This window comes from Pseudophryne corroboree, chromosome 9, assembly GCF_028390025.1.
Source record: "Pseudophryne corroboree isolate aPseCor3 chromosome 9, aPseCor3.hap2, whole genome shotgun sequence".
Lineage (NCBI taxonomy): Eukaryota > Metazoa > Chordata > Amphibia > Anura > Myobatrachidae > Pseudophryne > Pseudophryne corroboree.
The window spans coordinates 217,331,159-217,356,635 of record NC_086452.1 but is presented as its reverse complement, the minus strand read 5'-3'; the positions used below and the strand labels follow the sequence as shown (position 1 = coordinate 217,356,635).

Sequence of the window (25,477 nt, the reverse complement as noted above, 5' to 3'; positions counted from 1 at the left end):
TTCTCGTAGTCCGTAGAGGATACTGGAATTCCATTTAGTACAATGGGGTATAGACGGGTCCACTAGGAGCCACGGGCACTTTAAGAATTTGATAGTGTGGGATGGCTCCTCCCTCTATGCCCCTCCTACCAGACTCAGTCTGGGAAACTGTGCCCAAGGAGACGGACATACTTTGAGAGAAGGATATAAAAAGATAGTGGTGAGATTCCGAACCAGCGCACACAAACAAGAGGAGAGCTACGCTAACCCAATTGGAAACAGAAACAGCAACAGCTGCCCCAACCATACTTAACCAAGTAACAGTGCAGGAAGAACGAAGCACCGGGCGGGCGCCCGGTATCCTCTACGGACTATGAGAAAAGGATTTACCGCTAGGTAATTAAAATCCTATTTCCTCTTACGTCCTAGAGGATACTAGGGTTCCATTTAGTACCATGGGGAAGTACCAAAGCTCCCAAACCAGATGGGAGAGTGCTGAGGTTCCTGCAGAACTGATTGACCAAACTGAAGGTCCTCAGAGGCCAAAGTATCGAATTTATAGAACTTAGCAAACGTGTTTCGAACCCGACCAAGTAGCTGCTAGGCAGAGCTGTACAGCTGAGACACCGCGGGCAGCGCCCAAGAAGAACCCACCGACCTAGTACAGTGGGCCTGAACAGATCTTGGAACCGGCAAGCCTGTCCTGAAAAAAACATGCTGGATAGCGAGTCTGATCCAGCGTGCAATTGACTGCTGAGAAGCAGGACACCCAATCTTATTGGGATCATTAAGAACATACAGTGCATTCGATTTTCTGTGACGAGCTGTTCTCTTTACAGACACCTTCAAAGCCCTTCCAAACACTTTGAAGTAGCATAGGTGTCGGTAACCACCGGATCCACAATAGGTTGGTTGTTTTGAAACCAACTTTAGGAAGAAATTGCTGACAAGTTCTGAGTTCAGCTCTATCCTCATGGAAAATTGAATAGGGCTCTTGTGAGACAACGCCCCCAGCTCCGACACACGCCTCGCCGAAGCCAAGGCCAACAGTGTGACAGTCTTCCACGTAAGATATTTTATGTCTACCTTCGGTAATGGTGCAAACCAGTTCGATTGGAGTAATTGCAGCACCAAATTGAGATCCCAAGGCGCTGTGGGAGGCACCAAGGGAAGTTGGATGTGTCGAACACCTTTCAAAAACATCTGGACCTCAGGGAGAGAAGACATTTGTTTCTGAAAGAAAATGGATAAGGCCGAAATCTGGACTTTTATAGAGCCCAGCCGGAGGCCCACATCCACACCTGCCTGCAGAAAAGCAGGAAATGTCCCAGATGAAATTCCACCGCAGAATAATTTCTGCTCTCACACCAAGAGACGTATTTCTTCCAAATACAGTGGTGAATGTTACCCTCTTCCTGGCTTGGATCACAGTCGGAATAACCTTGTCAGGGATCCCTCTCATGGCTAGAATCAGCCGTTCAACTTCCATGCCGTAAAATGTAGCCGCGGTAAGTCTTGACAGACGAACAGGCCCTGTTGCAGAAGATCCTTGCGAAGAGGTAGAGGCCACAGATCTTCAAGAAGAATCTCCAGAAGGTCTGCGTACAAGGCCCTTCTTGGCCAGTCCGGAGCAATGATTATTGCTTGAACCTTTTCCCTTTTTATTCTTTTGAGAATTCTTGGGATCAGAGGAAGGAAAGGAAACACGTACACCATCTGATAGACCCACGGAGTCGTCAGAGCGTCTACGGTCATTGCCTGTGGGTCTCTCGACCAGGAACAATACCGCTTGAGCTTCTTGTGGAGACGAGAGGCCATCATGTCGATTTGTGGATATCCCCATCAACGTGTCAAGCACCTGAACACTTACGGGTGAAGGCCCCACTCCCCCGGGTACAGGTCGTATCTGCTGAGGAAGTCTGCTTCCCAGTTGTCTGCTCCCGGAATGAAAACAGCTGACAACGCCACAGCGGTTTTTTTCTGCCCAGAGGAGAATTCTTGACACCTCTGACATTGCTGCTCTGCTTTTCGTTCCGCCCTGTCGGTTTATGTACATTACTGCTGTCACATTGTCCGACTGGACTTGAATGGCCTGAACTTGAAGATATGAGGCCTGCAGAAGGGCGTTGTGTATGGCCCTGAGTTCCAGAATGTTGATTGGAAGGACGACTTCCTGACTTGACCATCTTCCTTGAAACTGCACCCCCTGGGTGACTGCTCCCCAACCTCTGAGGCTTGCGTCTGTGGTTAACAGAATCCAATTCTGAATACCGAACCTCCGACTATTGACAAGGTGAGAAGCCACAGAAGGGAGATCCTGGCTTTTGGCGACAGACGAATCCTCTGGTGCATGCGAAGATGCGATCCGGACCAACAGATCGAGCCGGAAGGGTCTTGCGTGAAACCATCCATATTGAAGCGCTTCGTAAGAGGCCACCATTTTCCCCAGAAGGCGAAGGCATAGATATCCGGATGGGCATCAGGGCAGCCCGAACCATTGACTGGATTACTAATGCCTTTTCCAACAGAAGGAGCACCTTCTGCGACTCCGTGTCCAGTATCATTCCCACGTCGGCTCTAGGTTCAGAATCCACCCATGATCCTGGTCAGAAGATTGTCCAGGTACGGAATTATGTTCACTCCCTGTTTGCGGAGTAAAAACATCATCTCTGCCATCACTTTGGTAAACACCCTCGGTGCCGTGGAGAGACCAAATGGCAGGGCCTGGAACTGGTAGTGACAGTACTGCAGTGCAAACCGTAGATCAGCCTGATGAGGCGGCCAGATCGGAACGTGAGGGTACGCATCCTTGATATCCAGAGACACTAGGAATTCCCCCTCCACTAGACCTGAGATCACCGCTCTCAGAGACTCCATCTTGAACTTGAACACTCTTAAGTACGGGTTCAACGACTTGAGGTTCAGAATGGGCCTTACCGATCGGTCCGGTTTCGGTACTACAAACAAATTGGAACAGTACCCCTTGTTTTGCTGATGAGGTGGAACTGGGACAATGACCTGAGTCTGCACAAGTTTTTGAATGGCGTTCTGTAAAGTTATACTTGCCTCTTGTGAAAATGGTAAGCCTGATTTGAAGAATCTGTGAGGTGGGAGCTCTTGGAACTCCAGTCTGTAGACCTGGGAAATAAGATCTATGACCCAGGGATCCTGGCACGAACTTGTCCAGATGTGACTGAAGAATTTTTGCCGGGCTCCCACCTGCCAGTCTTCCAGGCATTGCAGTCCACCGTCATGCTGAAGGCTTTGAGGAAGCAGAGCCTAAGCTCTGTTCCTGAGAACCAGCAGTTGCTGGCTTGCGTGGTTTACCTCTTAGGCCTCTGGTGGCTGTAGAAGCACCTCTGGATTTGCCATTAAACTTGGCCGTCCGAAAGGACTGTAAATTTGAAGCTGAGTAAGCTTTCCTGGCTGGGTGAGCTGCGGAAGGAAGATATGTAGACTTACCCACAGTATCTTTGGAGATCCATTTGTCTAGTTCGTCTCCAAATAAGGCCTATCCTGTGAATGGTAGACCTTCCACGCCCTTCCTGAAGTCCACTGGCGTAGCCACAAGCCCCTGCGTGCTGCTACTGCCGTAGCAGTGGTGCGTGCATTAAGCAAGCCTATCTTTTATGGCTTCCACCATGAAGTTCGCAGAGTCCTGTATATATTGCAGGAGTAAAACAATCTCCCCCCTAGGTAAGGAATCTAACCCCTCAATTAGGTTACCTGACCATTTAACAATGGCTTTTGTAATCCACGCACATGCAATAGTGGGTCCCTGGGCCACCCCAGCAGCTGTGTACAAGGATTTGAATGTAGTCTCAATTTTACGATCAGCCATGTCTTTTAGGGAGGCTGCACCAGGGACAGGCAATACTGTTTTCCGTGACAGCCTGGACACTGATGCATCCACTAGCGGTGGATGTTCCCATTTTTTCCTATCCTCAGGAGGAAAAGGAAAAGATGAGAGTAACCTTTTAGGGAGTTGAAATTTCCTATCAGGATTATCCCATGGTTTTTCAAACAGGGTATTCAATTCTTTTGACACAGGAAAAGTGACTGAGGATTTCTTTTTTACATTAAAATAAGATTCCTCACACACCTCTGTCATCTTATCATGAATTTGCAGGACATCTCTGATAGTTTCTATAAGAGCCTCTATTCCCTGTGACACAGCAGCATCCTCCCCTTCTGTATCCAACTCCCCCTCCTCCATGTCTGACCCTTCAGCGTCAGAGTCAGACTGCAGGACATGGGCCAGAGTTCGCTTTGGGAACAGAGTCTTTGTACAGACTGTCTTAAGTATTGCGTCTCTTTCTCATCGCAGAACAATTTATTGGAAATATTGAAAATCATTCCTGTAATGTAATCCAGCCACACTGGTTCAGCCCCGCTAGCCTGAGAAGGTGCACTACACTGAATACATAGTAGTGAGCTCCCTGGGGAAGAGGAACACTCCGCCGTACATGAAACACACTCTTTGCCTGACATAATGTAAATGTGACAGCACACACACACACACACACACACACACACACACACACACACACACACGTTTAAAAGCACAATTAACCCACAAAGAGCCCTTCCAGAGGGAGACCGAGTATTTTGGACCAGCCCACAGCACTCTTATCGCTAATGCCAAGCTTAGCCGGGTCGCAGCCTAAGTATCCAGATTGGGGACTTAGTACCCTAATATTGCTCCCCCCCGCTATGACCCCCTGGTACCGCTACGGTAATCTGAAGTCACACCGGAGGAGCTGCGCGTCCCTGTCAGTCAGCGTCTGAGTCCACTGCAGAGGGAAAATGGCGCTGGTGAGCTGCTGGATCCTCTCATAATGAAGCCCCGCCCCTTCAATGGCGTACGGTCTTCCCGCTTTTTTTATACTGGCTGAAGAAATTTTTGTGCTTAAAATGGAGTAGAACCGGTTTAAGGCTGTGTTTGCCAGTTTGGGTACGGTGTACAGTGTACCAAGATGCAGTTGTGTACTGTGACTGGAGACGTAATCCGCCCCGGTTAGAAGCCCTGTGTCTCCGTACCCTTGTGCCGCCATAATGGCCGGCAACCCGCTAGCCTGGACGCGGGCTTAGTACTCACCACTCTTTTTTCTTCTGATTCTGTTAGGGGTGGCGGCGTGCTGCGGGAATGTATGCTCGCCGTGGTGGGGCTTGCGAATAGTTCCCTCAGGAGCTCAGTGTCCTGTCAGTGGGGAATGGGACCATTAACCCTTCAAGAGGTTGGGCCGTTCCCCCCCCTAAGTCCCACGAAGCAGGCAGTCTGGTGCCAACCAGACCTGCCTGAAAATAACAAATAGAAAAATAAATGCAGAAAATTCTTCAGGAGTTTCCCTAAGCGTGACCGGGCACATTTTCTAAACTGAGTCTGGTAGGAGGGGCATAGAGGGAGGAGCCAGCCCACACTATCAAATTCTTAAAGTGCCCATGGCTCCTAGTGGACCCGTCTATACCCCATGGTACTAAATTGAACCCCAGTATGTTCTAGGACGTAAGAGAAAACAATATCATGGGATGCAAAGTGAATCATACTGTTAAAGAGCTCCATCCAGAACTAATACTGTGTAGCACAACATACGTGGTAGGCTGTCCAATCAGTTCACTCAAAATGAGAGTTGTCTGACTGCTCGAATCTTAAATACAGTGTCTACTCCGATGGCACAGCAGAGCTGACCAATGATCAAGCAGCAGCGAAGTGCACATATCACAAACATGGCCACACTTCCAGAGAGGAACTACTGCTACACTGTTTAGTTCTGGGTAGAGTTCTTTCCAAGTTATCCTTTACAGTGTGCAATGCTGCACTGCCCAAGGCCTGTAAAATAGGTAGAATATATATGCACTATCCTGTAATTCCCAGTAAGATGATTTATCAGTTTTATAACCACTTGCTGGCTTGGAATCTTCCATTGTGGTTCCTTTCAAACGGTGCAATATTGTGGTCTGCGTGCTGACAGCAATACAAATCCTTCATAATAAAATTATTTATGACGAAATTAGCTTGCTCTCCCTAGATTTGAAGATCTCCGTTCGTTACTTATACGCACACAGGATTTAGAATGACAATCCACTCTCCCAGATGTGGAAAGAAATGTTATGCGTTTTTATAGAAATGGGGTACTTACATTGAGACTTTGACCCTCTCTCACCAAGAACATGTCCTAGGTCTTCTGGAATCAACTAACTGACACCTGTAACAGTACCAGCAATTGCCCTCCGACTCTTCTGATCCTTCACTCTAACTGACTCACTTTTACTATGTATAACCATCACCAAATGTTCTTGCTGTTTCCCCAAGTGCGTAACTGGGGTATGTGCCCCCAACATATCCTTTTTTGAGTTTTTATGTAATATGTATTAATGGAGACTTTTGTGCTTTTGTTTATTTTATCAAGATCTCTTTTCTCTTTGTCCGAGTTAGATGTCTGACTTGGCGCTTGATTCATCTTTGGAAGTAAAGCAAAAACCAAGCAACCAGGCAAAACCATGCTGTACTGCAGGTGGGGCAGATGTAACATGTGCAGAGAGATTGATATTTGCAGGGGGGGGTCTAAATGGAAATCTAAATTGCTGTGTAAAAATAAAGCTGTGCAGAATTTGTGGGCTACATGCAAAAGCAGCCAGTATTTTACCCTGCAAAAGATGAAAAAAAAACCCACCCAAATCTAATTTTCTCTTCACGTTACATCTGTCCCATCTGCAGTGCAACATAGTTTTGCCCAGTTGCTTGCTTTTTTGCTTTACTTACAAACATGGGTGATCATTCTGAGTTGATCGCACGTAGCAACTTTTTGCTGCTCGTGCGATCAACTAGACGCCGCCTATGGGGGAGTGTATTTTAGCATAGCAGGGCTGCGATCGCTTGTACAGCCCTGCTATGCTAAAAAAGTTTCCTGCAAAACAAGACCAGGGTCAGACCTACTTACCCTGTGCGACGGATCCAGCGACGAAGGTCCCGGGATTGACGTCAGACATCCGCCCTCCAAACCCCTGCGTTCGGATCTCCACGCCCGGAAAACGGTGAGTAGACGCCCCAGAACGCCTACCCTCCGTTAAGCTTCTTGCGATCGCCGCTGCTATCACTTTCAGCGCTGGCGGCGTCGCATTGCGGGTGCCGCGCAGCCCCGACCCGTTCGCACTGCAGTGAAGAACCACTGCATGCGAACGAGTCGGAATGACCCCCATGAATCAGGGCCTTGGTTCTTTTTGGACATTTTCATATGTTTTCTGTACCGCCATCTCTGTTGCATAACACATTTATATAATACTGTACTTCTGTTTGTCACTGTCACCTCTATGTACTGTATTTCTATTTGTTTTATTTGTAAAACCCAATAAATACATTCTAGAAAAATGGTTTGTGGTTTGCTCAGTGCAGGTCACTGGCCCATGAGTGCACCACCCAGGATCTAATACTCTGCATGTTTTTTTGTGTTTAGAAAAACAGAGCAGCCTTATGTAGCTTTATTGTTCCTTTTCTCATAGTACATCCTATACTAAAATACATCAAAGCATATTCTTTACATTCTCTATTAAATACTGTATAAAGAACATAATGTTCACAATTATAAATATTAATATTGAATTTTAAACCTATTGATAGATCTGCAAATTAACATAAGTAGTAAATAGTAAGCCATTACCGGTAATGTACAGGGTGTTTCCTCTCACAAGTTCACTAACCTTTAAAATGGAGTTATCCTGCCGTGTTCTCTTAGTGTCGTACCCCTCCAAGAGGCATCTCCGGATTGTGTTGCCAGATCCGGCAAACTCTGCAAGGTTTAAGTCTGCAAAGCCAAGCTGTAACCACAGAAATCCATTAGCTGTATTACAGTAATGGTCTACTCAGAACACTTCCTGAATGAGGATACAAGCAGGACACACAGGGGCAGATTTATTAAGCTCGGTGAAGTGATAAAGTGGAAGGTGACAACGCACCAGCCAGTCAGCTCCTAACTGTCATTTTTCAAACCCAGTCTGTAACATGGAAGTTAGGAGCTGATTGGCTGGTGCGTTATCACCTTCTACTTTATCACTTCACCAGGCTTAATACATCTGCCTCACAGTTACCAGAGTACTATTTTCTGTTCTGTCCAAGACCTAGGGAACTTGTTACACCATTTATTTAAACCCAATTCAACAACAAATTGTGCTCAATTTATGAGATTGTGCAAATGTACTCAGGAAGTAAATTGAAAAAGATCTTCCCAGAAAGAATGCAAAACGTTAGAAGGAAAAACTAACATGGACTTGTATTTCTTATTACTAATATGACATTGTGTGTTAACTACATCCGTGATTATGGGCCTAATTCAGAGATACATGTAAACCTGATGATTTACTTACATCTCCAATGTTTGTGGATCTGCACATGTGCAGAAGCCTCACTGTGCTTGTACAGATCCAGGGCTGTGATGTCACTCATAGTGCCCCAAACTAGCGGAATGATTGATATGCCGCTGGCGTTTGGGGATGCCGACAGGCAGCATGCAAAAAAACGGGGGTATGTCCTTGTATGTAGCTTCCCTAGCTTTAGCAGTGTGGATTCCCCAGTCATCCTGACTTACCTGAGGGTTACTCAGGTGACCAGTGGTCATGAAGAGGTACTGATACTGCGTCTTAAGACGCAGAATCAGAACAGAGAAGCTGGCAGGAGGCGTCTAGAAGACACCTCCTGCACCATTATATTATCACACAGCTGCAGCGTACAACGGCACAGCGGCTGCATGATATGCGTATATCTATGAATCAAGCCCTACATTTGGAATATTAAACACAAGATCATTCTGAATGAAATAAAAATATAAGATAAGATATTACCTTTGCGTATGCTTTCCCGCCTTTTAACTCCTGTAACAGATAAAGCATAGATTGAAGGTTATTTATTTTACACAAACTAGCAAGATTCTAGGCTGGAAACCGCAACAACCCTTTATGCCTGCAGCTGACCAGTCACTTACCTTGCGCACAGACACCCTGCAGACACATGGATCTAGAATACCAGAAGCCGCACTTGCACTCATTTTGCACATGAAGGATAATTTCTTCCTCCAGCGCACACAGTTAGCCTGGACACCCTCCCTACAAAAGGGACAAAAGCATATTGAGGTAAACGGACACAAAAAATTTATTTTAAACCACACATGTCCCCAGCACACAATGAAGGGAGCCATTTTATGCCCTGAACCAACATTCGTAAGAGAGCAGCCTATCATGTGACTAGCAGCTGGTGACCTCACTACATTACTGGGCACAAAATGTAACCTGCCTCCGCTATCTGCTTCCACTATGTGTGTAAACCCTTGGCATACTTTATACACGGTATCCGGGTGATAGATCAACAATGTTTTGGTCGACATGCATTAGGTCGACAGGTACAAAGGTCAACAGATGAACGGTCAACAGGTACAAAATGTTGACAGGCTCAAGAGGTCGACATGACAACGGTCGACACATAAATGGATTGGGTTTTCCACATGTTTTCTTAACATTTGCTTGATTTACTATCCACATGGACATCTTTTGGAAATAGTAACCTGTGACAAGCGAAGCGAGCCTGAGAGGGTACATGTTTGTACTGATGGTGGTCACATTACATGAAATATACCACATTTGGCCCCATAAAAACACGTGTCAACCACTGTCATGTCGACCTTTTGCACCTGCTGTTCATTTGGTGTTGACCATAACATTATCGATCAATTGAACCACAACCTTAATTCACTCCAGCATAAGCAATACATTACATCAGACTGTACAGGGATATGGTTTCTTCTATGTACACTGCTCGTATGGAAATGAGCAGTAAACTTACTTAAAAAAAAAAAGAAAAAGAAAAAAAGGAAAAATTAAAAATGTGAATTTCTTATCAGATGATTACTGTGAAGGGCCCCAAGGAAATAAACATGTACACATACCATCTACAGTATGTAAGGCTGAATTCTCACAGTCACTTTTCATCTTATGCTCAGAACTGTTGTGCTGATATTTAAGGCAGCAGAGATGCATGTATCCTTGTAGAACTGGAAATCCAGTCTGACACACCAGGTCCTTGTTTGGACCTTCAGGGTAAAGTATGGTACATCCAATGATGCAGCAGAGATCATATGAGCAATGCTTAGGTCTCCAGAAAAAGGCTTGTTGCATAGAAGCGCCCTTTTATTGCGTGCTGTAGTATATACTATAGCACACGTACTGCGAGCTGCCACACTGGGAACTTGAGACTCATTCATAAACACAATATAATGCTGCCCTGGAACATGAGATGTAGGAACACATATATATTACATTGAATTGAACACCCATTGAAACTGTGCCAACATAAAGAAGGTACCCAGGATTACGCAAAGTTGTATAAAAAGGGAACATGGCTGAACAAGTAATAAGCAGACAGAGGATTAATACATACTGTAACATAGGTATAAGTATCAGGAATTGGTTGTGGGAACTAAGGGAAGACTTAAGGGTTTATTTACTAAGCGTCTAGTTGGAAATCCTGGTGCTTCTACGGAGGCATTTACTATTTATTTGTGAGATAAATGGACACTTATAAGTCCCTGAGAATGCTGGGGGACATTTATATAAATAAACGGGTCAAAATAGAAAATTTCTATTGAAGAATTTCACAATACATTTAGGTTGGAGTTTCTACGTTCTTGTCACACAAGTAATTCCAGTCATATCTTCCTCGTGTATGAGAAAAATGGGAAATGCCTGGTAACACTTCCTGATTGCAGCTTCCCGGTACAGTGAGCGTCCTGCCTCGGGTCATGTCACACATACACAGTAATCATAGAAAAGTCTGATGTGTAGGCCTCCTGTATATGTGCGTGCTGCCTGCAGATATAGTTTGGGCATCTTAGGTTGCCCATGGCAAGCAAACAATAACAAACAGCCCTGACCACGCGTAAGGTAAATATAGGACAAAAGGCACATCCTCTGAATCATCACTTCCCTCTGTGAGTCAGAAAGAAAGGCAGATTTTCTCTCTGCAACAAATCACTTTAACATCTGTGCTTGAAAATAACTCCAAATGCTGTCAGTAACACACATAGGGGTATATTCAATTGATGTCGGATACTCTCCGACGGAAAGGATCCGACATTTCAGTATTCAATTAGCGGCCAAATCTGACAGGCTTTGGCCGTTCCAGACAATGCCAATCTGACTTTTTTTTAAAGTCAGATTGACATTGTCAGAAACGGGGCTAAAACCTGTCGGATTTGGCCATAAATCCGACAAAACACGTGGATCCACGGCTAATCTGCCGTTCCACGAGCTTTCCAACAAGTCGGATTTTCTGACTTGTCGGATAAACGGCAGTTTAATTGAAAAGGTTGAATCTGGACTCGACCTTAAATTGTCGGAAACTACTGTTTATCCGACAAGTCGGGAAATCCGACTTGTATTGAATACACCCTATAGTATTACGGCAGGACTACTGACACACTGTAGTAACATTATTTATAAAGGTAATGCTTTCATCAGAAACGCTTCCATGTTAAAATAACAATGGGATAAAACAATAACATGTATTTTATGTGTACATTCTCTTTAATGAAAGAAAAGAGAACAAATATACTGAAAGAATATATATACACATACATATATATATATATATATATATATATATATATATATATATACACACATATATATATATATATATATAGAACAAACAAATGTCCGGCACTCACGCTTATGAGATGTATACTGGTCCGGTGCACAACCTCTCCGTGGAGCATGTAAACAAACAATGTGGGTGGCACTCAGAATGAAATAACAGACGACATCCAAACTGGTTCCAGTCGACGTTTCGGGGACTGCTCCCCTTTATCAAGACACAACCAGTACCAATACAACCAACATGTATAAATACATAAAAGTAACTCACCAAACACCAATCACGACATTGCCCGCGGCCCCCCCCCCCCGACGCCCGGTTATGACATCACCCACACGATCCCGTGTGAGGAATCACCGTCAGCTGTGTGAGGTGCGCGGTCCTGCGGTGCAGTGTACGCCGGGTGCCTAGCAACGATCCCGAGGAGACCCGGCTGGCGCTCACTTCCGCTCCTTCGGCCCGGCGTCCTGACGTCAGACGCTCCGTAGCCGAGGGCAGGGCGAGCCCCCGGATCACCCACTGGAATCGGTTGCTAGGCAACACCACAACACCGAGCAAATAGCGTGATCTAGTGTGTACACAAGTGGAGGAACAAAACATAAACACAATACAAGTGATAAACTGAGTACATGAATATGTCTGTGAACCTAAAGTGCACATACTAATGAAAATAACAAATGTAAGACATCCATAGCACAAAGCTCCAAGCCCGTCCCATTCTATCATCGCATATAGACATGAACACTAATAAATCAGAATAGCAATGTCTGAATATTTAAACTAATCTATCAGAAAAAGACAATATCTTACTTTAAACACATAGTACACGCATTACCCAGGCCAGATCGAAAAATATGCTCAATCTGACGAAGTAGTGCCTATACTAATAGTGTCACAACACCAAAATAAACTGCATAATAACTTGAAACAAAACAAAGAAAGAAAATTCATAAAAAGCAGTTGAAACTTAAGGCTTCATTCAAACCATATGGTTGAACTGTTTAAAGTTTATGGATCCACCATGCCTCTTTCTGGAGGAGAGTCCTTCCTCTGTCACCTCCCCTCCTATTGGGAGGAACATGGTCAATCATACGGTAGCGTATGGTAACCAGTGAATGACCAAAGTTCTTAAAGTGTCTGGCTACTGGTAAATCGCTCCCCTTATCTTCTAAGGCTGCACGAATGCTTGATCCGTGCAAAGCAATTCTTTCCTTAAACTGTTGTATACTCTTTCCTACGTATAACTGGCCACAAGGACACTTTATATAATATACGATAAACTTGTTGGTGCATGTCAATGCATGCCTGATTTTGAAGGACTTTCCAGATCTGGGATGTTGGAATTTGTCTCCTGTCTCCAGGCAACTACAGGTGGTGCATCCTGTGCACCTGTAGTTGCCAGGTTTCCGTGTGAGGAAATGGGCTGGTCTATCTGGGCCCATTTCTGAAATGTCATTATAGACTACAATGTCCTTGATGTTCCGTCCCCTCCTGTATGAGGCCATCAACGAACTGTCCTTCAATACTCGCAAGTCTTTGTCCCTGGTGACAACCGGCCAGATGTTTTTAGCCTTGGTAACGAGATGCTTACTTGCCGTAGTGAAATCCTGCATCCAAATCATCCTATCTTTGATTGACTTCTCTCCCTTCTTTGTTAGTGCTGTCTGTCGTGGAGTTGACAGTGCTTTTGATCTGGCTTTCTGTAAAGATTCCGCTGAATATCCACGCGCTTCAAATTTCAAAGACATGTTCTGGATCTGTAGTTTGGCATCCACTTCATTGTAGTGATTCAGGATGATGGCTATTCGCTCTTAGAACCGTGTTCCGATCAGTCGGTTTATAGTAGATGCTAGTATTGATATTGTGATATAAAACCACAGCACTCGCCACCCCAGAAGCGGGGTGCAATGTCTGCACTTACCACTCATAGGGTGGGGTGCATGTAGCCCATGGCTACATAATTAGATATATACAAACAGAAAATTCAGCACTCATCATAGCAAGCTCACTTATCCTCACAACATCAATAAATTGTTTTATATATATATATATATATATATATATATATAGATAGATAGATATACACTGCTCAAAAAAATAAAGGGAACACTAAAATATCACATACTAGATCTGAATGAATGAAATATTCTTATTAAATACTTTGTTCTTTACATAGTTGAATGTGCTGACAACAAAATCACACAAAAATTATCAATGGAGATCAAATTTATTAACCCATGGAGGTCTGGATTTGGTGTCTGATAAGGGGTATACTTTTTCCTTCTCGTCTATTCCCCTCCTTTTCTCTGTCTGATTCTATTGTTTGTATTATATTACTATATTTCATATCTTTGAAGCAAATGTATAATTTTAACCCTTTTAGTGATTTATAATAATCATCACTAATTGTGTACCTTTTATTAACAAACCCGCAGAGGTTGCATCTAGATATATATATTTTTAAATTATTAGGAATATTCTGTTCATGGAAGAATGCACGCCAGTCATACAGAATGTAAAACATAAGAATGTATTTCAACAAATAATTGCTACTCATAGAATTCACTTTTATCATTAAACAGTATTGGACAAATACAATGCAAGTCACCACATAATAGTTTCACAGATTCAAACTATATAAGAAAAGAACAGGATGAAAGAAGTGTGAAAATGTATGTATGTATGTATGTATGTATGTATGTATGTATGTATGTATGTATGTATATATATATATATATATATATATATATATATATTTATTTATTACTGGGGAGATATCACTCAAAGCACTCGGCTAAACCCCAGATTGCATACAATGAAATCCTAGGTTTATTGATATATATTGGAAGGCTGTATATCTTAAAAATATCTTAGTGGATTGGTTTTGGGTTATGTGTGTGTTTGTGTGGGGGAGGGGCAGCATGTGACTACATAGTCCACAGACCGCATGGGACAGAAGCGGACTCCATTTTGGGAAAACTCCCATGATTCCAGAATGTATAAGCTTCAATAAAATGCATATGTGCTGGTTTCACAATTCCAAGCCATCTAATCACATTTCACAATTCCAAGCCAACACAGTATCTCAATAACCAGAGCATATTGTATGCTGTCCATATTATATGAACCATCACAAGACCAGATCACCAGGTAACCACAAGTATCAGCATGCCATTGCTACAAGCACATGAGTACAGTAACAAAAGGAAGTATGTGTTGACTTCTATATTTCAGCAAGATGCACTATATAAAATCACTACAATCTGTTATAAATCACCATACCAGGAATGCTATGCTACAGATTGTCTACTGTTCCAATTACCATTACAGATTTCACAGAGTATTATCACCAACACATAACAATCACATAATTGCACAAGTACCATTAACCTTAAGCCATTTGTATTTCCAAATTAACTATTCTATGCCAATCGTTTCACAACTACTGTACCACAAACACATATTTAACTATTCTATGCCATTTATCTATGAGATATAGAGAGTATGATACTTAGCCTTAGTAAGGGGATCGGTCCTGGTGATGAGCAATCCATGCTTCTGGAGGCTAGGTTGATTCTGAGTGAGTGAGCTCTGTGATTTCAAGTAGATATATCATACCTGCGTTCCAGCTATGGGGAGGTGTGATCCACAGGAAGTGTGTGTCTTTCCCAGCATGTGGGCTAGCTGTATCAGTGCGCTGAGCTGGCCACGTGCTGGTATTGTCTGTTCAAATGCGAACTAGCCAAGACTACAGTGTAGAGATGTTAATTAGGCTCAGGTTACAGCAGCCAATATTATCAATTCATTCTTTGTATAATAGTAAAATATAATATATGTCTCTAAAATGAATATAAGCGAGTTACTCTGTAACAGAGTCACCCTCAAAATTAAAGTGGAAAAACACACTACAGGCTGAGCTAACTTTGATGTAATGTCCTTAAAACAAGTCAAAATGAGGCTCAGTAGTGTGTGTGGCCTCCACGTGCCTGTATGACCTCCCAACAACACCTGGGCATGCTCCTGATGAGGTGGCGGATGGTCTCCTGAGGGATCTCCTCCCAGACCTGGACTAAAGCATCCGCCAACTCCTGGATAGTCTGTGGTGCAACGTGGCGTTGGTGGATGGAGCGAGACATGATGTCCCAGATGTGCTCAATTGGATTCAGGTCTGGGGAACAGGCGGGCCAGTCCATAGCATCAATGCCTTCATCTTGCAGGAACTGCTGACACACTCCAGCCACATGAGGTCTAGCATTGTCTTGCATTAGGAGGAACTCAGGGCCAACCGTACCAGCATATGGTCTCACAAGGAGTCCGAGGCTCTCATCTCGGTACCTAATGGCAGTCAGGCTACCTCTGGCGAGCACATGGAGGGCTGTGTGGCCCCCCAAAGAAATGCCACCCCACACCATTACTGACCCACTGCCAAACCAGTCATGCTGGAGGATGTTGCAGGCAGAACGTTCTCCTTGGCGTCTACAGACTCGGTCACATCTGTCACATGTGCTCAGTGAGAACCTGCTTTCATCTGTGAAGAGCACAGGGCGCCAGTGGCGAATTTACCAATCTTGGTGTTCTCTGGCAAATGCCAAACGTCCTGCAAGGTGTTGGGCTGTAAGCACAACCCCCACCTGTGGACGTCGGGCCCTCATACCACCTTCATGGAGTCTGTTTCTGATCGTTTCAGTAGACACATGCACATTTGTGGCTTGCTGGAGGTCATTTTGCAGGGCTCTGGCAGTGCTCCTCCTTGCACAAAGGCGGAGGTAGCGGTCCTGCTGCTGGGTTGTTGCCCTCCTACGGCCTCCTCCACGTCTCCTGATGTACTGGCCTGTCTCCTGGTAGCGCCTCCATGCTCTGGACACTACGCTGAGACACAGCAAACCTTCTTGCCACAGCTCGCATTAATGTGCCATCCTGGATGAGCTGCACTACCTGAGGCACTTGTGTGGGTTGTAGACTCCGTCTCATGCTACCAACTAGAGTGAAAGCACCGCCAGCTTTCAAAAGTGACCAAAACATCAGCCAGAAAGCATAGGAGCTGAGAAGTGGTCTGTGGTCACCACCTGCAGAACAACTCCTTTATTGGGGGTGTCTTGCTAATTGCCTATAATTTCCACCTGTTGTCTATTCCATTTGCACAACAGCATGTGAAATTGATTGTCAATCAGCGTTGCTTCCTAAGTGGACAGTTTGATTTCACAGAAGTGTGATTGACTTGGAGTTACATTGGGGTCGATTCTATTCGGCAACTAATGAATAGCGCCGGGAATTAGCTCCCGACGCTATTCAATTCAGCAACTAGTTACGTCGGCGATGGCCCGTTCTCGCCGACAAAACAGGTTGAATTGTCGGGAGAACGGACATTCTCCGACTTAACTCCCCGGCGCGAGGCTGATTCCCGACAGAATCAGCCTCGCGCCGGCCGCGAGGCAGCACTTTTGTCGGGTTTCTCTTCTCATCCCCCGGGGATGAGAGAAGAATTCCCGACAATTGCAGGTAATTAGTTGCTGTATTGAATAGCGTCGGGAGCTAATTCCCGGCGCTATTCATTAGTTGCCGAATAGAATCGACCCCATTGTGTTGTTTTAAGTGTTCCCTTTATTTTATAAGCGCTTGTTCTTCTCTTCTCTTTGTATATGTATGTGTATATGTATATATATATATATATATATACACACACATACACACACACACACACACACACACACACACAATGGGGGTAATTCTGAGTTGATTGCAGCAGGATTTTTGTTAGCAGTTGGGCAAAACCATGTGCACTGCAGGGGAGGCAGATATAACATGTGCAGAGAGAGTTAGATTTGGGTGTGGTGTGTTCAATCTGAAATCTAAATTGCAGTGTAAAAATTAAGCAGCCAGTATTTACCCTGCACAGAAACAAAATAACCCACCCAAATCTAACTCTCTCTGCACATGTTATATCTGCCTCCCCTGCAGTGCACATGGTTTTGCCCAACTGCTAACAACGTTCCTGCTGCGATCAACTCAGAATTATCCCCACTATACAGACATCTGCACAAGTACTAATTATAGGACAACACTGAGTGCCGAATCCAATTAGCCACTTTAACCCGTTTATGTGGATTAAAGCAGCTGGTCATGATTATTTTTTTTTTTGTATTTAATTAGATGCACTTATTAACCTGCATTAACTCACCATAGGAATTAACACAAATTTTTGTTTGCAGCCCATGAGCAGAAGAAATGTAGGAAAAAAATCCCTATTTTAAATGTCAAAATGTTAGGAATTGATTCAGAATCCCCTGGGACACCCCCTAATGACATATCTGGCACGTAGAATGCTTTAATTAGCATAAACTGGCCAATAATGACATGTCATTTTTGTGGTGATATTCTGCAAAAAGCAGAATAAATGGGTTAAATGATGTGGTACATATACTGTATGTGGGGGTGCTGTACTGGGGGACTAGGGTTTTTACCCTGGCAGCTGTGAGTTACAAGTGTTTTTTTTTTTTTCATACAAGCAATTTTCATCGACAGCCTTTAAATTGCTAATAAAAAAAAAACACGATTTTCCTATAATTTGTTTCACGCTTAGTAAAATATGCAAAAATCAGCCTTTTGATGCCTTTAAAGGGCTCCAACCACTTTGCTTTATAGCTACTAAATAACTTTTTATAACTTTATCCACTTTATTCCACTTTTGGGGGTACAATATCATTTCTCCACAATCAAAGCAGGTATTACCAGCCAAAACTACCCCACAACTGTTGGGATAAGCCTTTTCCAATTGAATTGTTCGTTAAGTGGGATAGAGCATAAACGCAGTTAGCGGAATGACCATACAAAACCCGCGGTAAAGAGTTTACTGCAACTAACTGAATTCAGCCCTAAGAATAAAAGACTAATACAGGTTGAGTATCCCTTATCCAAAATGCTTGGGACCAGAGGTATTTTGGATATCGGATTTTTCTGTATTTTGGAATAATTGCATACCATAATGAGATATCATGGCAATGGGACCTAAATCTAAGCACAGAATGCATTTATGTTTTATATGCACCTTATACACACAGCCTGAAGGTAATTTTAGCCAATATTTTTTAAAACTTTGTGCATTAAACAAAGTGTGTCTACATTCACACAATTCATTTATGTTTCATATACACCTTATACACACAGCCTGAAGGTCATTTAATACAATATTTTTAATAACTGTGTGTATTAAACAAAGTTTGTGTACATTGAGCCATCAGAAAACAAAAGTTTCACTATCTCACTCTCGCTCAAAAAAGTCCGTATTTCGGAATATTCCGTATTTCGGATATTTGGATATGGGATACTCAACCTGTAATACAGTTGCAGCTTAGAACAATCTAAAGCGGACCTTAGATTGCATCAATAAGAGGAAGGGTAACACCCCGATAATCAGAGCGCCTCAATACAATATACGATGTATGGAAATCATCTCCATTCACAGCATGAGGGTGGCTGAATGACAGTAGGGTGGATAGGACGAGAGCCAGCCCTAACCAATATGATGGCCTAGGCAAGATTTTGGCTAGTGCCCCCCAGCACCGCCACTAGTTCCGCCTCTGACCGTGCACCCCTTTCCCAGCACCATCACCCCTCACCCATAGCAGTCCTCATTTTGGTGCTCCTACCCCCTATATTTTAAATACGAACAGTGCACATATTCGGTGCACAGTAAAAAGGGGTGTGTTCTTGCTGGGAAGGGGCATGGCCACACTATATTATCCCCAATTCAAATTACGCCACACAGTAGTGTAACTTTATTCACATTATCTCATGTGATAGTGTCCCTTATTCACATTACATCACACAGTAGTACCACTTTACCTTATATATGTTACTCCTCACAGTAGTGCCCCTTATTCACATTACATCCCACTGAATTGCTTCTTATTCACATCCACACCATATGGCTTTTTATTCAAATTAGAATTCACATCCTTTCTATACGTTGCACCACAGAGTAGAGCACCTTATACACATAATGCTACACAATTAGTAATGCCTTTATACACGTAATACCACACAGTAATGGGTATCCGGATGATAGATAGACCGTGTCTAGTTAGACAGTCAATAGATAGACACCCTACTGTATGTTAGACAGACATTAAGTCGACTGGGTCAAAAGGTCGACATGAAAAGGTAGTTTTTTTTTTTTCAATTTTACATGTATTTGGACTTTTTTATACCTCCTCTATCCATGTCGGCATAGAGTTGGTTATAAACCTTACCCGAAGTGTGGTGAGCGAAGCGAGCCCCGTGAGGGGATGCCTTTCTACAATTGGGGGTGCCAGATGAGAAAACTATCCACATAAACCCCCAAAATGCAAAAAAATAAAAATAAATGTTGTCTACCTTTTTTATGTCGACCATTTTCATGTCAACCTTTTGACCCTGTCAACCTTTTGTACTACTTTTTTCCTGTCTACCTTTTGACCCTGTCGACCTGTTGACCTTTTGACTGTCTAACATGTGGTGTCTATCTATTGACTGTCTAACTAGACACTGTCTATCCGTTATACCACACCCACAGTAATGCCTCTTACACATGACACACATTATTAATATCCATAAAAACATAACGCTCCTTACACAATATGCCAACCTTTATTAATACCCTTATACACATAATGACACACATAATGTCCCTTACACATATGCCGCACAATACTAATGCATTTATACACAAGACACACATATGCCGCACAATACTAATGAATTTATACACATGACACACATAGGGAGGAATTTAACAGTCTGTTTTTACCTGTCTATTAGAAAGGAAAAAAACAGACACCCAACTGACTTTTCAAACAATTGAATACACCCCATAATGTCCCTTACACATATGCCACACAATACCAATGCATTTATACACGACACACATAATGCCCACACATATGTCGAACACTACTGCACGAACAGCCCACCCGCACAACGCACTCACACGGCTGCTAACACTGTGACCTCTACCACTGCTTGGATACAGATGTGTCCTCATACATCTTGCCTCAATACGCCATGCAGCAGGAGCTGCCTGGCGGAAATCAGCTGGCAGCTCTGCTAACGTCGGGCACCTTTTTTGCCAAAAATGCATCTTATTTGCATTGCTATAGGATGCACAAGCAGCTTCTGCTGATTAAAATAATATGCAGCACGCATATATTGTGTGTGAGACTGTGGCTGCATCTGCATACGAAATACTACGTTACAGTGATTTCCAGGAATACGTATGCAGATACTTCCACAGTCACACACAACATATAAGCATGCTGCATATCATTTTAATCAGCATAAGCTGCTTATGCCCCTAGGCATTCCAAATGCATCAGGCATTTGTCTAGTTTGCCTATGCCTAAAGCTGGCTCTGGATAGGACAGGTTTGACAACCAAGCAAAACTGGTTTTCAGCCGTTTCCAGCTGTGAACTATTCCGGTCCTAACACTGAAAGCTAATCATTTAAACCAGTCACTTGGTTGGCTGGTTTGCAGGATTATCATGTACCTGATCACATACAACCAAATCCAGGACATTCAGAAGACTTATGCCTTAAATAAATAACTAAAAATTACCCACACCTTCTGTCAACGTAGCTTACGCAAGCCCAAATAATTAAAATGTTAATGCAATGTAAAAATGATACATGGAGTATTTTATTCCAATATATCAGTTGTACAATCCTCTTCTTCTGTGATTATGGGCTGTCATGTGGATACTTTACAATGTACATATCAAGATCATAATATGAAAGCATATCAAAGAAGGGAGTGTTGCTGTAGCACATAACAAGCTGTTGCTACCAGCAGTCTATTAACTGAAGACATGTGATCATATATCACTAATATACGACACTGTCCTGCAGCGTATCACAGTATCTAAGAGGTCTATTTTAACATATTTTAAGTGATTTGACATACAATAGCCATAGCAACTGCAGAAATATTTTGCTTCCCGTCCTGCATACAGCAGAATGAGAATGCTTTTAGTCAGACTTACAGATGAATCATTTTCCAAATAGAAGGTCAGAAACATTCAACGTTGGTGTAGTACTTGTACTTGTGTATCAGTAGTAAATAGTTCAATTTCTAGTGCATGGCTTTTCCCTGTGTATAGTCGAGACATGGAATTCAGGTCCTTATTAGCTCTCCGGAGAATCAGTGGCTTTTCATATTAAGGGGTATATTCAATTGAAGTCGGATCCATTCTGACATTCATTTGTCGGAATGGATCCGACTTGGGCTATTCAATGTCATCTCAATTCGACTTTTAAAAAAGTCGAATTGAGATGCAGGTGCTAGACGGGGGGAGAACCGCGGGCAGACTGGGGAGAGCAGCGCTGCTGCCCACGGCTCTCCCCTGTCTCCCCCCCCCCCACTCCCCGTCTCTCTGTCTCACAGTCTCCACGTCCCTCCACTCCCCGTCTCCGCATCACAGCCGCCGCTCACGGCAGCGTCCACCCGGCTCCAGCAAGTGAGGTCTTGCTTGCTGGAGCCGGGTGGACGCTGCTGTGAGCGGCGGCTGTGACATCCTCCAGCACTGCTCTCCTCCTGTCTGGCTGCCCGCGGCTCTCCCCGTCTGGCTGCCCATGGCTTTCCCCCGTCTCCTCCACAGTTCCTCATCTCAGTCCGACATTTTTTTATGTCGGACTGAGATGGTCGGAAACAGGGCCAAATCCTGTCGAATTTGGCCCCGTTTCCATCAAAAGTACGTGAATCGGCAGCTATACCGTCGATTCATGTACTATTCGACAAGTCAAATTCCCAGATTTGTCGTATAAAAACAGCTGGGTTTGAATAGGTCGAATCACGATTCAACCTTAAAAAGTTGAAAACTGCTGTCTTTTCGACAGACGGCAGCTTTCGACCCCAATTGAATATACCCCTAAAGCTTTTCTGGAAAAAGCATTATGTGTTGGACGCAAAGTTTCTTTACTTTGCATAAATTGTCACTACACCTGCATTTCACCAAAAAAAGTTTGAATCTACGTGAATGCAGAGTTGCTGGCATCAGATCTCAAGAACATCTCCCGTAAGCTTTTATTAAATTCTCCAGAAAGCACAATAAAAGCTAATGAGAGACGTTCCTGAGATCTGTGCACGACTATCATAACATGCTCAACTACAAGTGATTGCTGGGAGTGTACTGTGTGGGGGGCAACCTCTATAATAGTGCCCATACACTTGTGAGCTAATCGGTGCTAACCTTCGATTTCGACCGCATCTGTCAGAGAAATCGAAGGATTGTATGAACATTTTAGTACCTTTCGACGCGATGCGCGGGCACGCCGGTCGAATCTCACGTCTCAAGATAGTATGTGCTGCACTTAATATTTATCAATTGCAGTGCGATCGCATATCGCACTGCGATGTGCAATGGGCACCCGCCGAGAGCAGATGGAGGCCGCTCCCACTCGGCAGTGACGTGCCCATCACGTGATTACCATGCAATCTATCGCATGGTAATAACTTTGGCAGTTCAGGTGCAATTTCATCGCACCTGAACTGCCAGTGCGATGCCCCACGATGTTGCGTCGCAGGGCATCGCACAAGTGTATGGGCACCATAACCGTTTCCTCTTGGTGTTGGGGCAGATTAGGATATTGGAATGATGATATTACATGCATGAATGCATCATTCAGCTGTGAGTGGAATGTCATCCCAATAATTGCACAATATTTGGTGGTGGATCACTGCATCATCTAAGGCAGAATATAATTTACTTTGAACATAGTAGAATTTATTGTATATCAACAGTATTACACGATTGTTTGTTGTGAGTTTCCAATTACCCCCATTTATGTTGTTTCAAGTCTAGAAACCAATCCAGGATACAGAACTGGTGTAAACATCATGAGAGTAATATGCAATTTATATTTATCTGAGCGCCTTTTATCTATTAATTCCTTTTTGAAATACCATTTGATTCTTGAGTGTTGGTGTGTACTCGATTTACTGGTGTACACGCAGCAATTGATTGCGCTTAGTAAGGTGTTCATATTCTGTCCATGCATGTTCAGCATACAAAAACAATGCAGCACTTCCCAGGGCTTATACCAAACACTTCTTGGAAGGTGGGCGTGGAGTAACAAAATTTAAATCGGAAATCGCTACAGCAGAAAATTTGTTAGCAGTTGGGCAAAACCATGTGCACTGAAGGGGGTGGGGGGGGGGCAGATATAACATGTGACTAGAGAGTTAAGGCCAGTACTCACTGGCCGATGGCAGAGAGATGTGTGCTGAGCGAACCGCTCAGCACACATCTCTCCCGGCGCTCAGCACAGCGCGATCTGTGCTGAGCGCGCGGGGGGAGACGGGGGGGCCGCTCACTTCACCCAGCGGGTGAAGTGAGCGACCCGCTAGATTGGCCTGCATGCAGGCCAATCTAGCAGCAGCGATAGCGATGCGCGGGGCTGCGCATCGCTATCGCTGAGGGGGCTACACACGGAGCGATCGTGCTTAAAATCTAAGCAATCTAGTCAGATTGCTTAGATTTTAAGCAGCGATCGCTCAGTGAGTACCCCCCTTTAGATTTGGGTGGGGTGTGCTCAAACTGAAATCGAAATTGCAGTGTAAAAATAAAGCAACCAGTATTTACCCTGCACAGAAACAAAACAACCCAACCCACCAAATCTAACTCTCTCCAAATGTTATATCTGCCACACCTGCAGTGCACATGGTTTTACCCAACTACTAACAAATTTGCTGCTGCGATCAACTCTGAATTACCCCCAGAGTGCCATGCTGATTTTTTGTGTGGTAATAATGTATACCTTTGTTAAACACCTAAAAGAAATTGGGATATCTAATGTTGATTAAACCTTGCGTTATTAAGCCTTTTTGAAAAACATGCGTTTTTGCTATAACTTGAAACATAAGGCAGACAAAGTGATTTGGTTTGGATCTTTGGATTCAGGAGGAAGAGTTACCTTAGGGGTGCAAATTGTGTGGTGATTCCTTAATACACACCAGTCATACTTCAAATAAACTGGATAAAGAAGCTGCGATTAGTAAATAATTGAATACATTGAAAAATCAATATTTAATAAACAAATTGTCAGACAGTCAAGATATTTGGTAGAAATAGTTTTTTTGACATCCTCTCTTAACAAAAAAATTTTCATGAAAATCTGAGATGGGTGGTGGATACCCTTGGTTGAACTGACATGGAATGACCCAGAAGAGATATTTTAGAAATGAGGGTCGAGATAGAGAAGGGGGAGAAGAGATATATAAGAAGTGAGGGGAGAGATAGAGAAGGGGGAGAAGAGATATATAAGAAGTGAGGGGAGAGATAGAGAAGGGGGAGAAGAGATATATAAAAAGTGAGGGGAGAGATAGAGAAGGGGGAGAAGAGATATATAAGAAGTGAGGGGAGAGATAGAGAAGGGGGAGAAGAGATATATAAGCAGTGAGAAGGGGAAGAAGAGATATTTTAGAAGTGAGGGGAGAGACAAGAGAAAGGGGGAGAAGAGATATATAAGCAGTGAGAAGGGGAAGAAGAGATATTTTAGAAGTGAGGGGTGAGATAGAGAAGGGGGAGAAGAGATATATAAGAAGTGAGGGGAGAGATAGAGAAGGGGGAGAAGAGATATATAAGAAGTGAGAAGGGGAAGAAGATATATTTTAGAAGTGAGGGGCGAGACAGAGAAGGGGGAGAAGAGATATATAAGAAGTGAGGGGAGAGAGATAGAGGAGGGAAAGAAATATAAAAGAAGTGAAGTGAGGGGAGAGATAGAGAAGGGGGAGAAGAGATATTTTAGAAGTGAGGGGAGAGATAGAGAAGGGGGAGAAGAGATATTTTAGAAGTGAGGGGAGAGACAAGAGAAGGGGGAGAAGAGATATA

The 25,477-nt window shown here is 43.6% G+C and overlaps 1 protein-coding gene across 1 annotated transcript in view; it reads right to left on the bottom strand.

The window, feature by feature from the left end:
- Nucleotides 1-25,477, bottom strand: part of EEIG2 (EEIG family member 2) — a 72,138-nt gene that overhangs the window by 35,457 nt on the left and 11,204 nt on the right. Inside the window, exons 2-4 of the mRNA XM_063940118.1 lie at nt 8,955-9,075; nt 8,815-8,844; nt 7,678-7,794 (exon numbers count right to left, since the gene is read on the bottom strand). Coding sequence (XP_063796188.1) covers nt 7,678-7,794; nt 8,815-8,844; nt 8,955-9,075 — 268 coding nt within the window. The remainder of the gene's footprint in view (nt 1-7,677; nt 7,795-8,814; nt 8,845-8,954; nt 9,076-25,477) is intronic.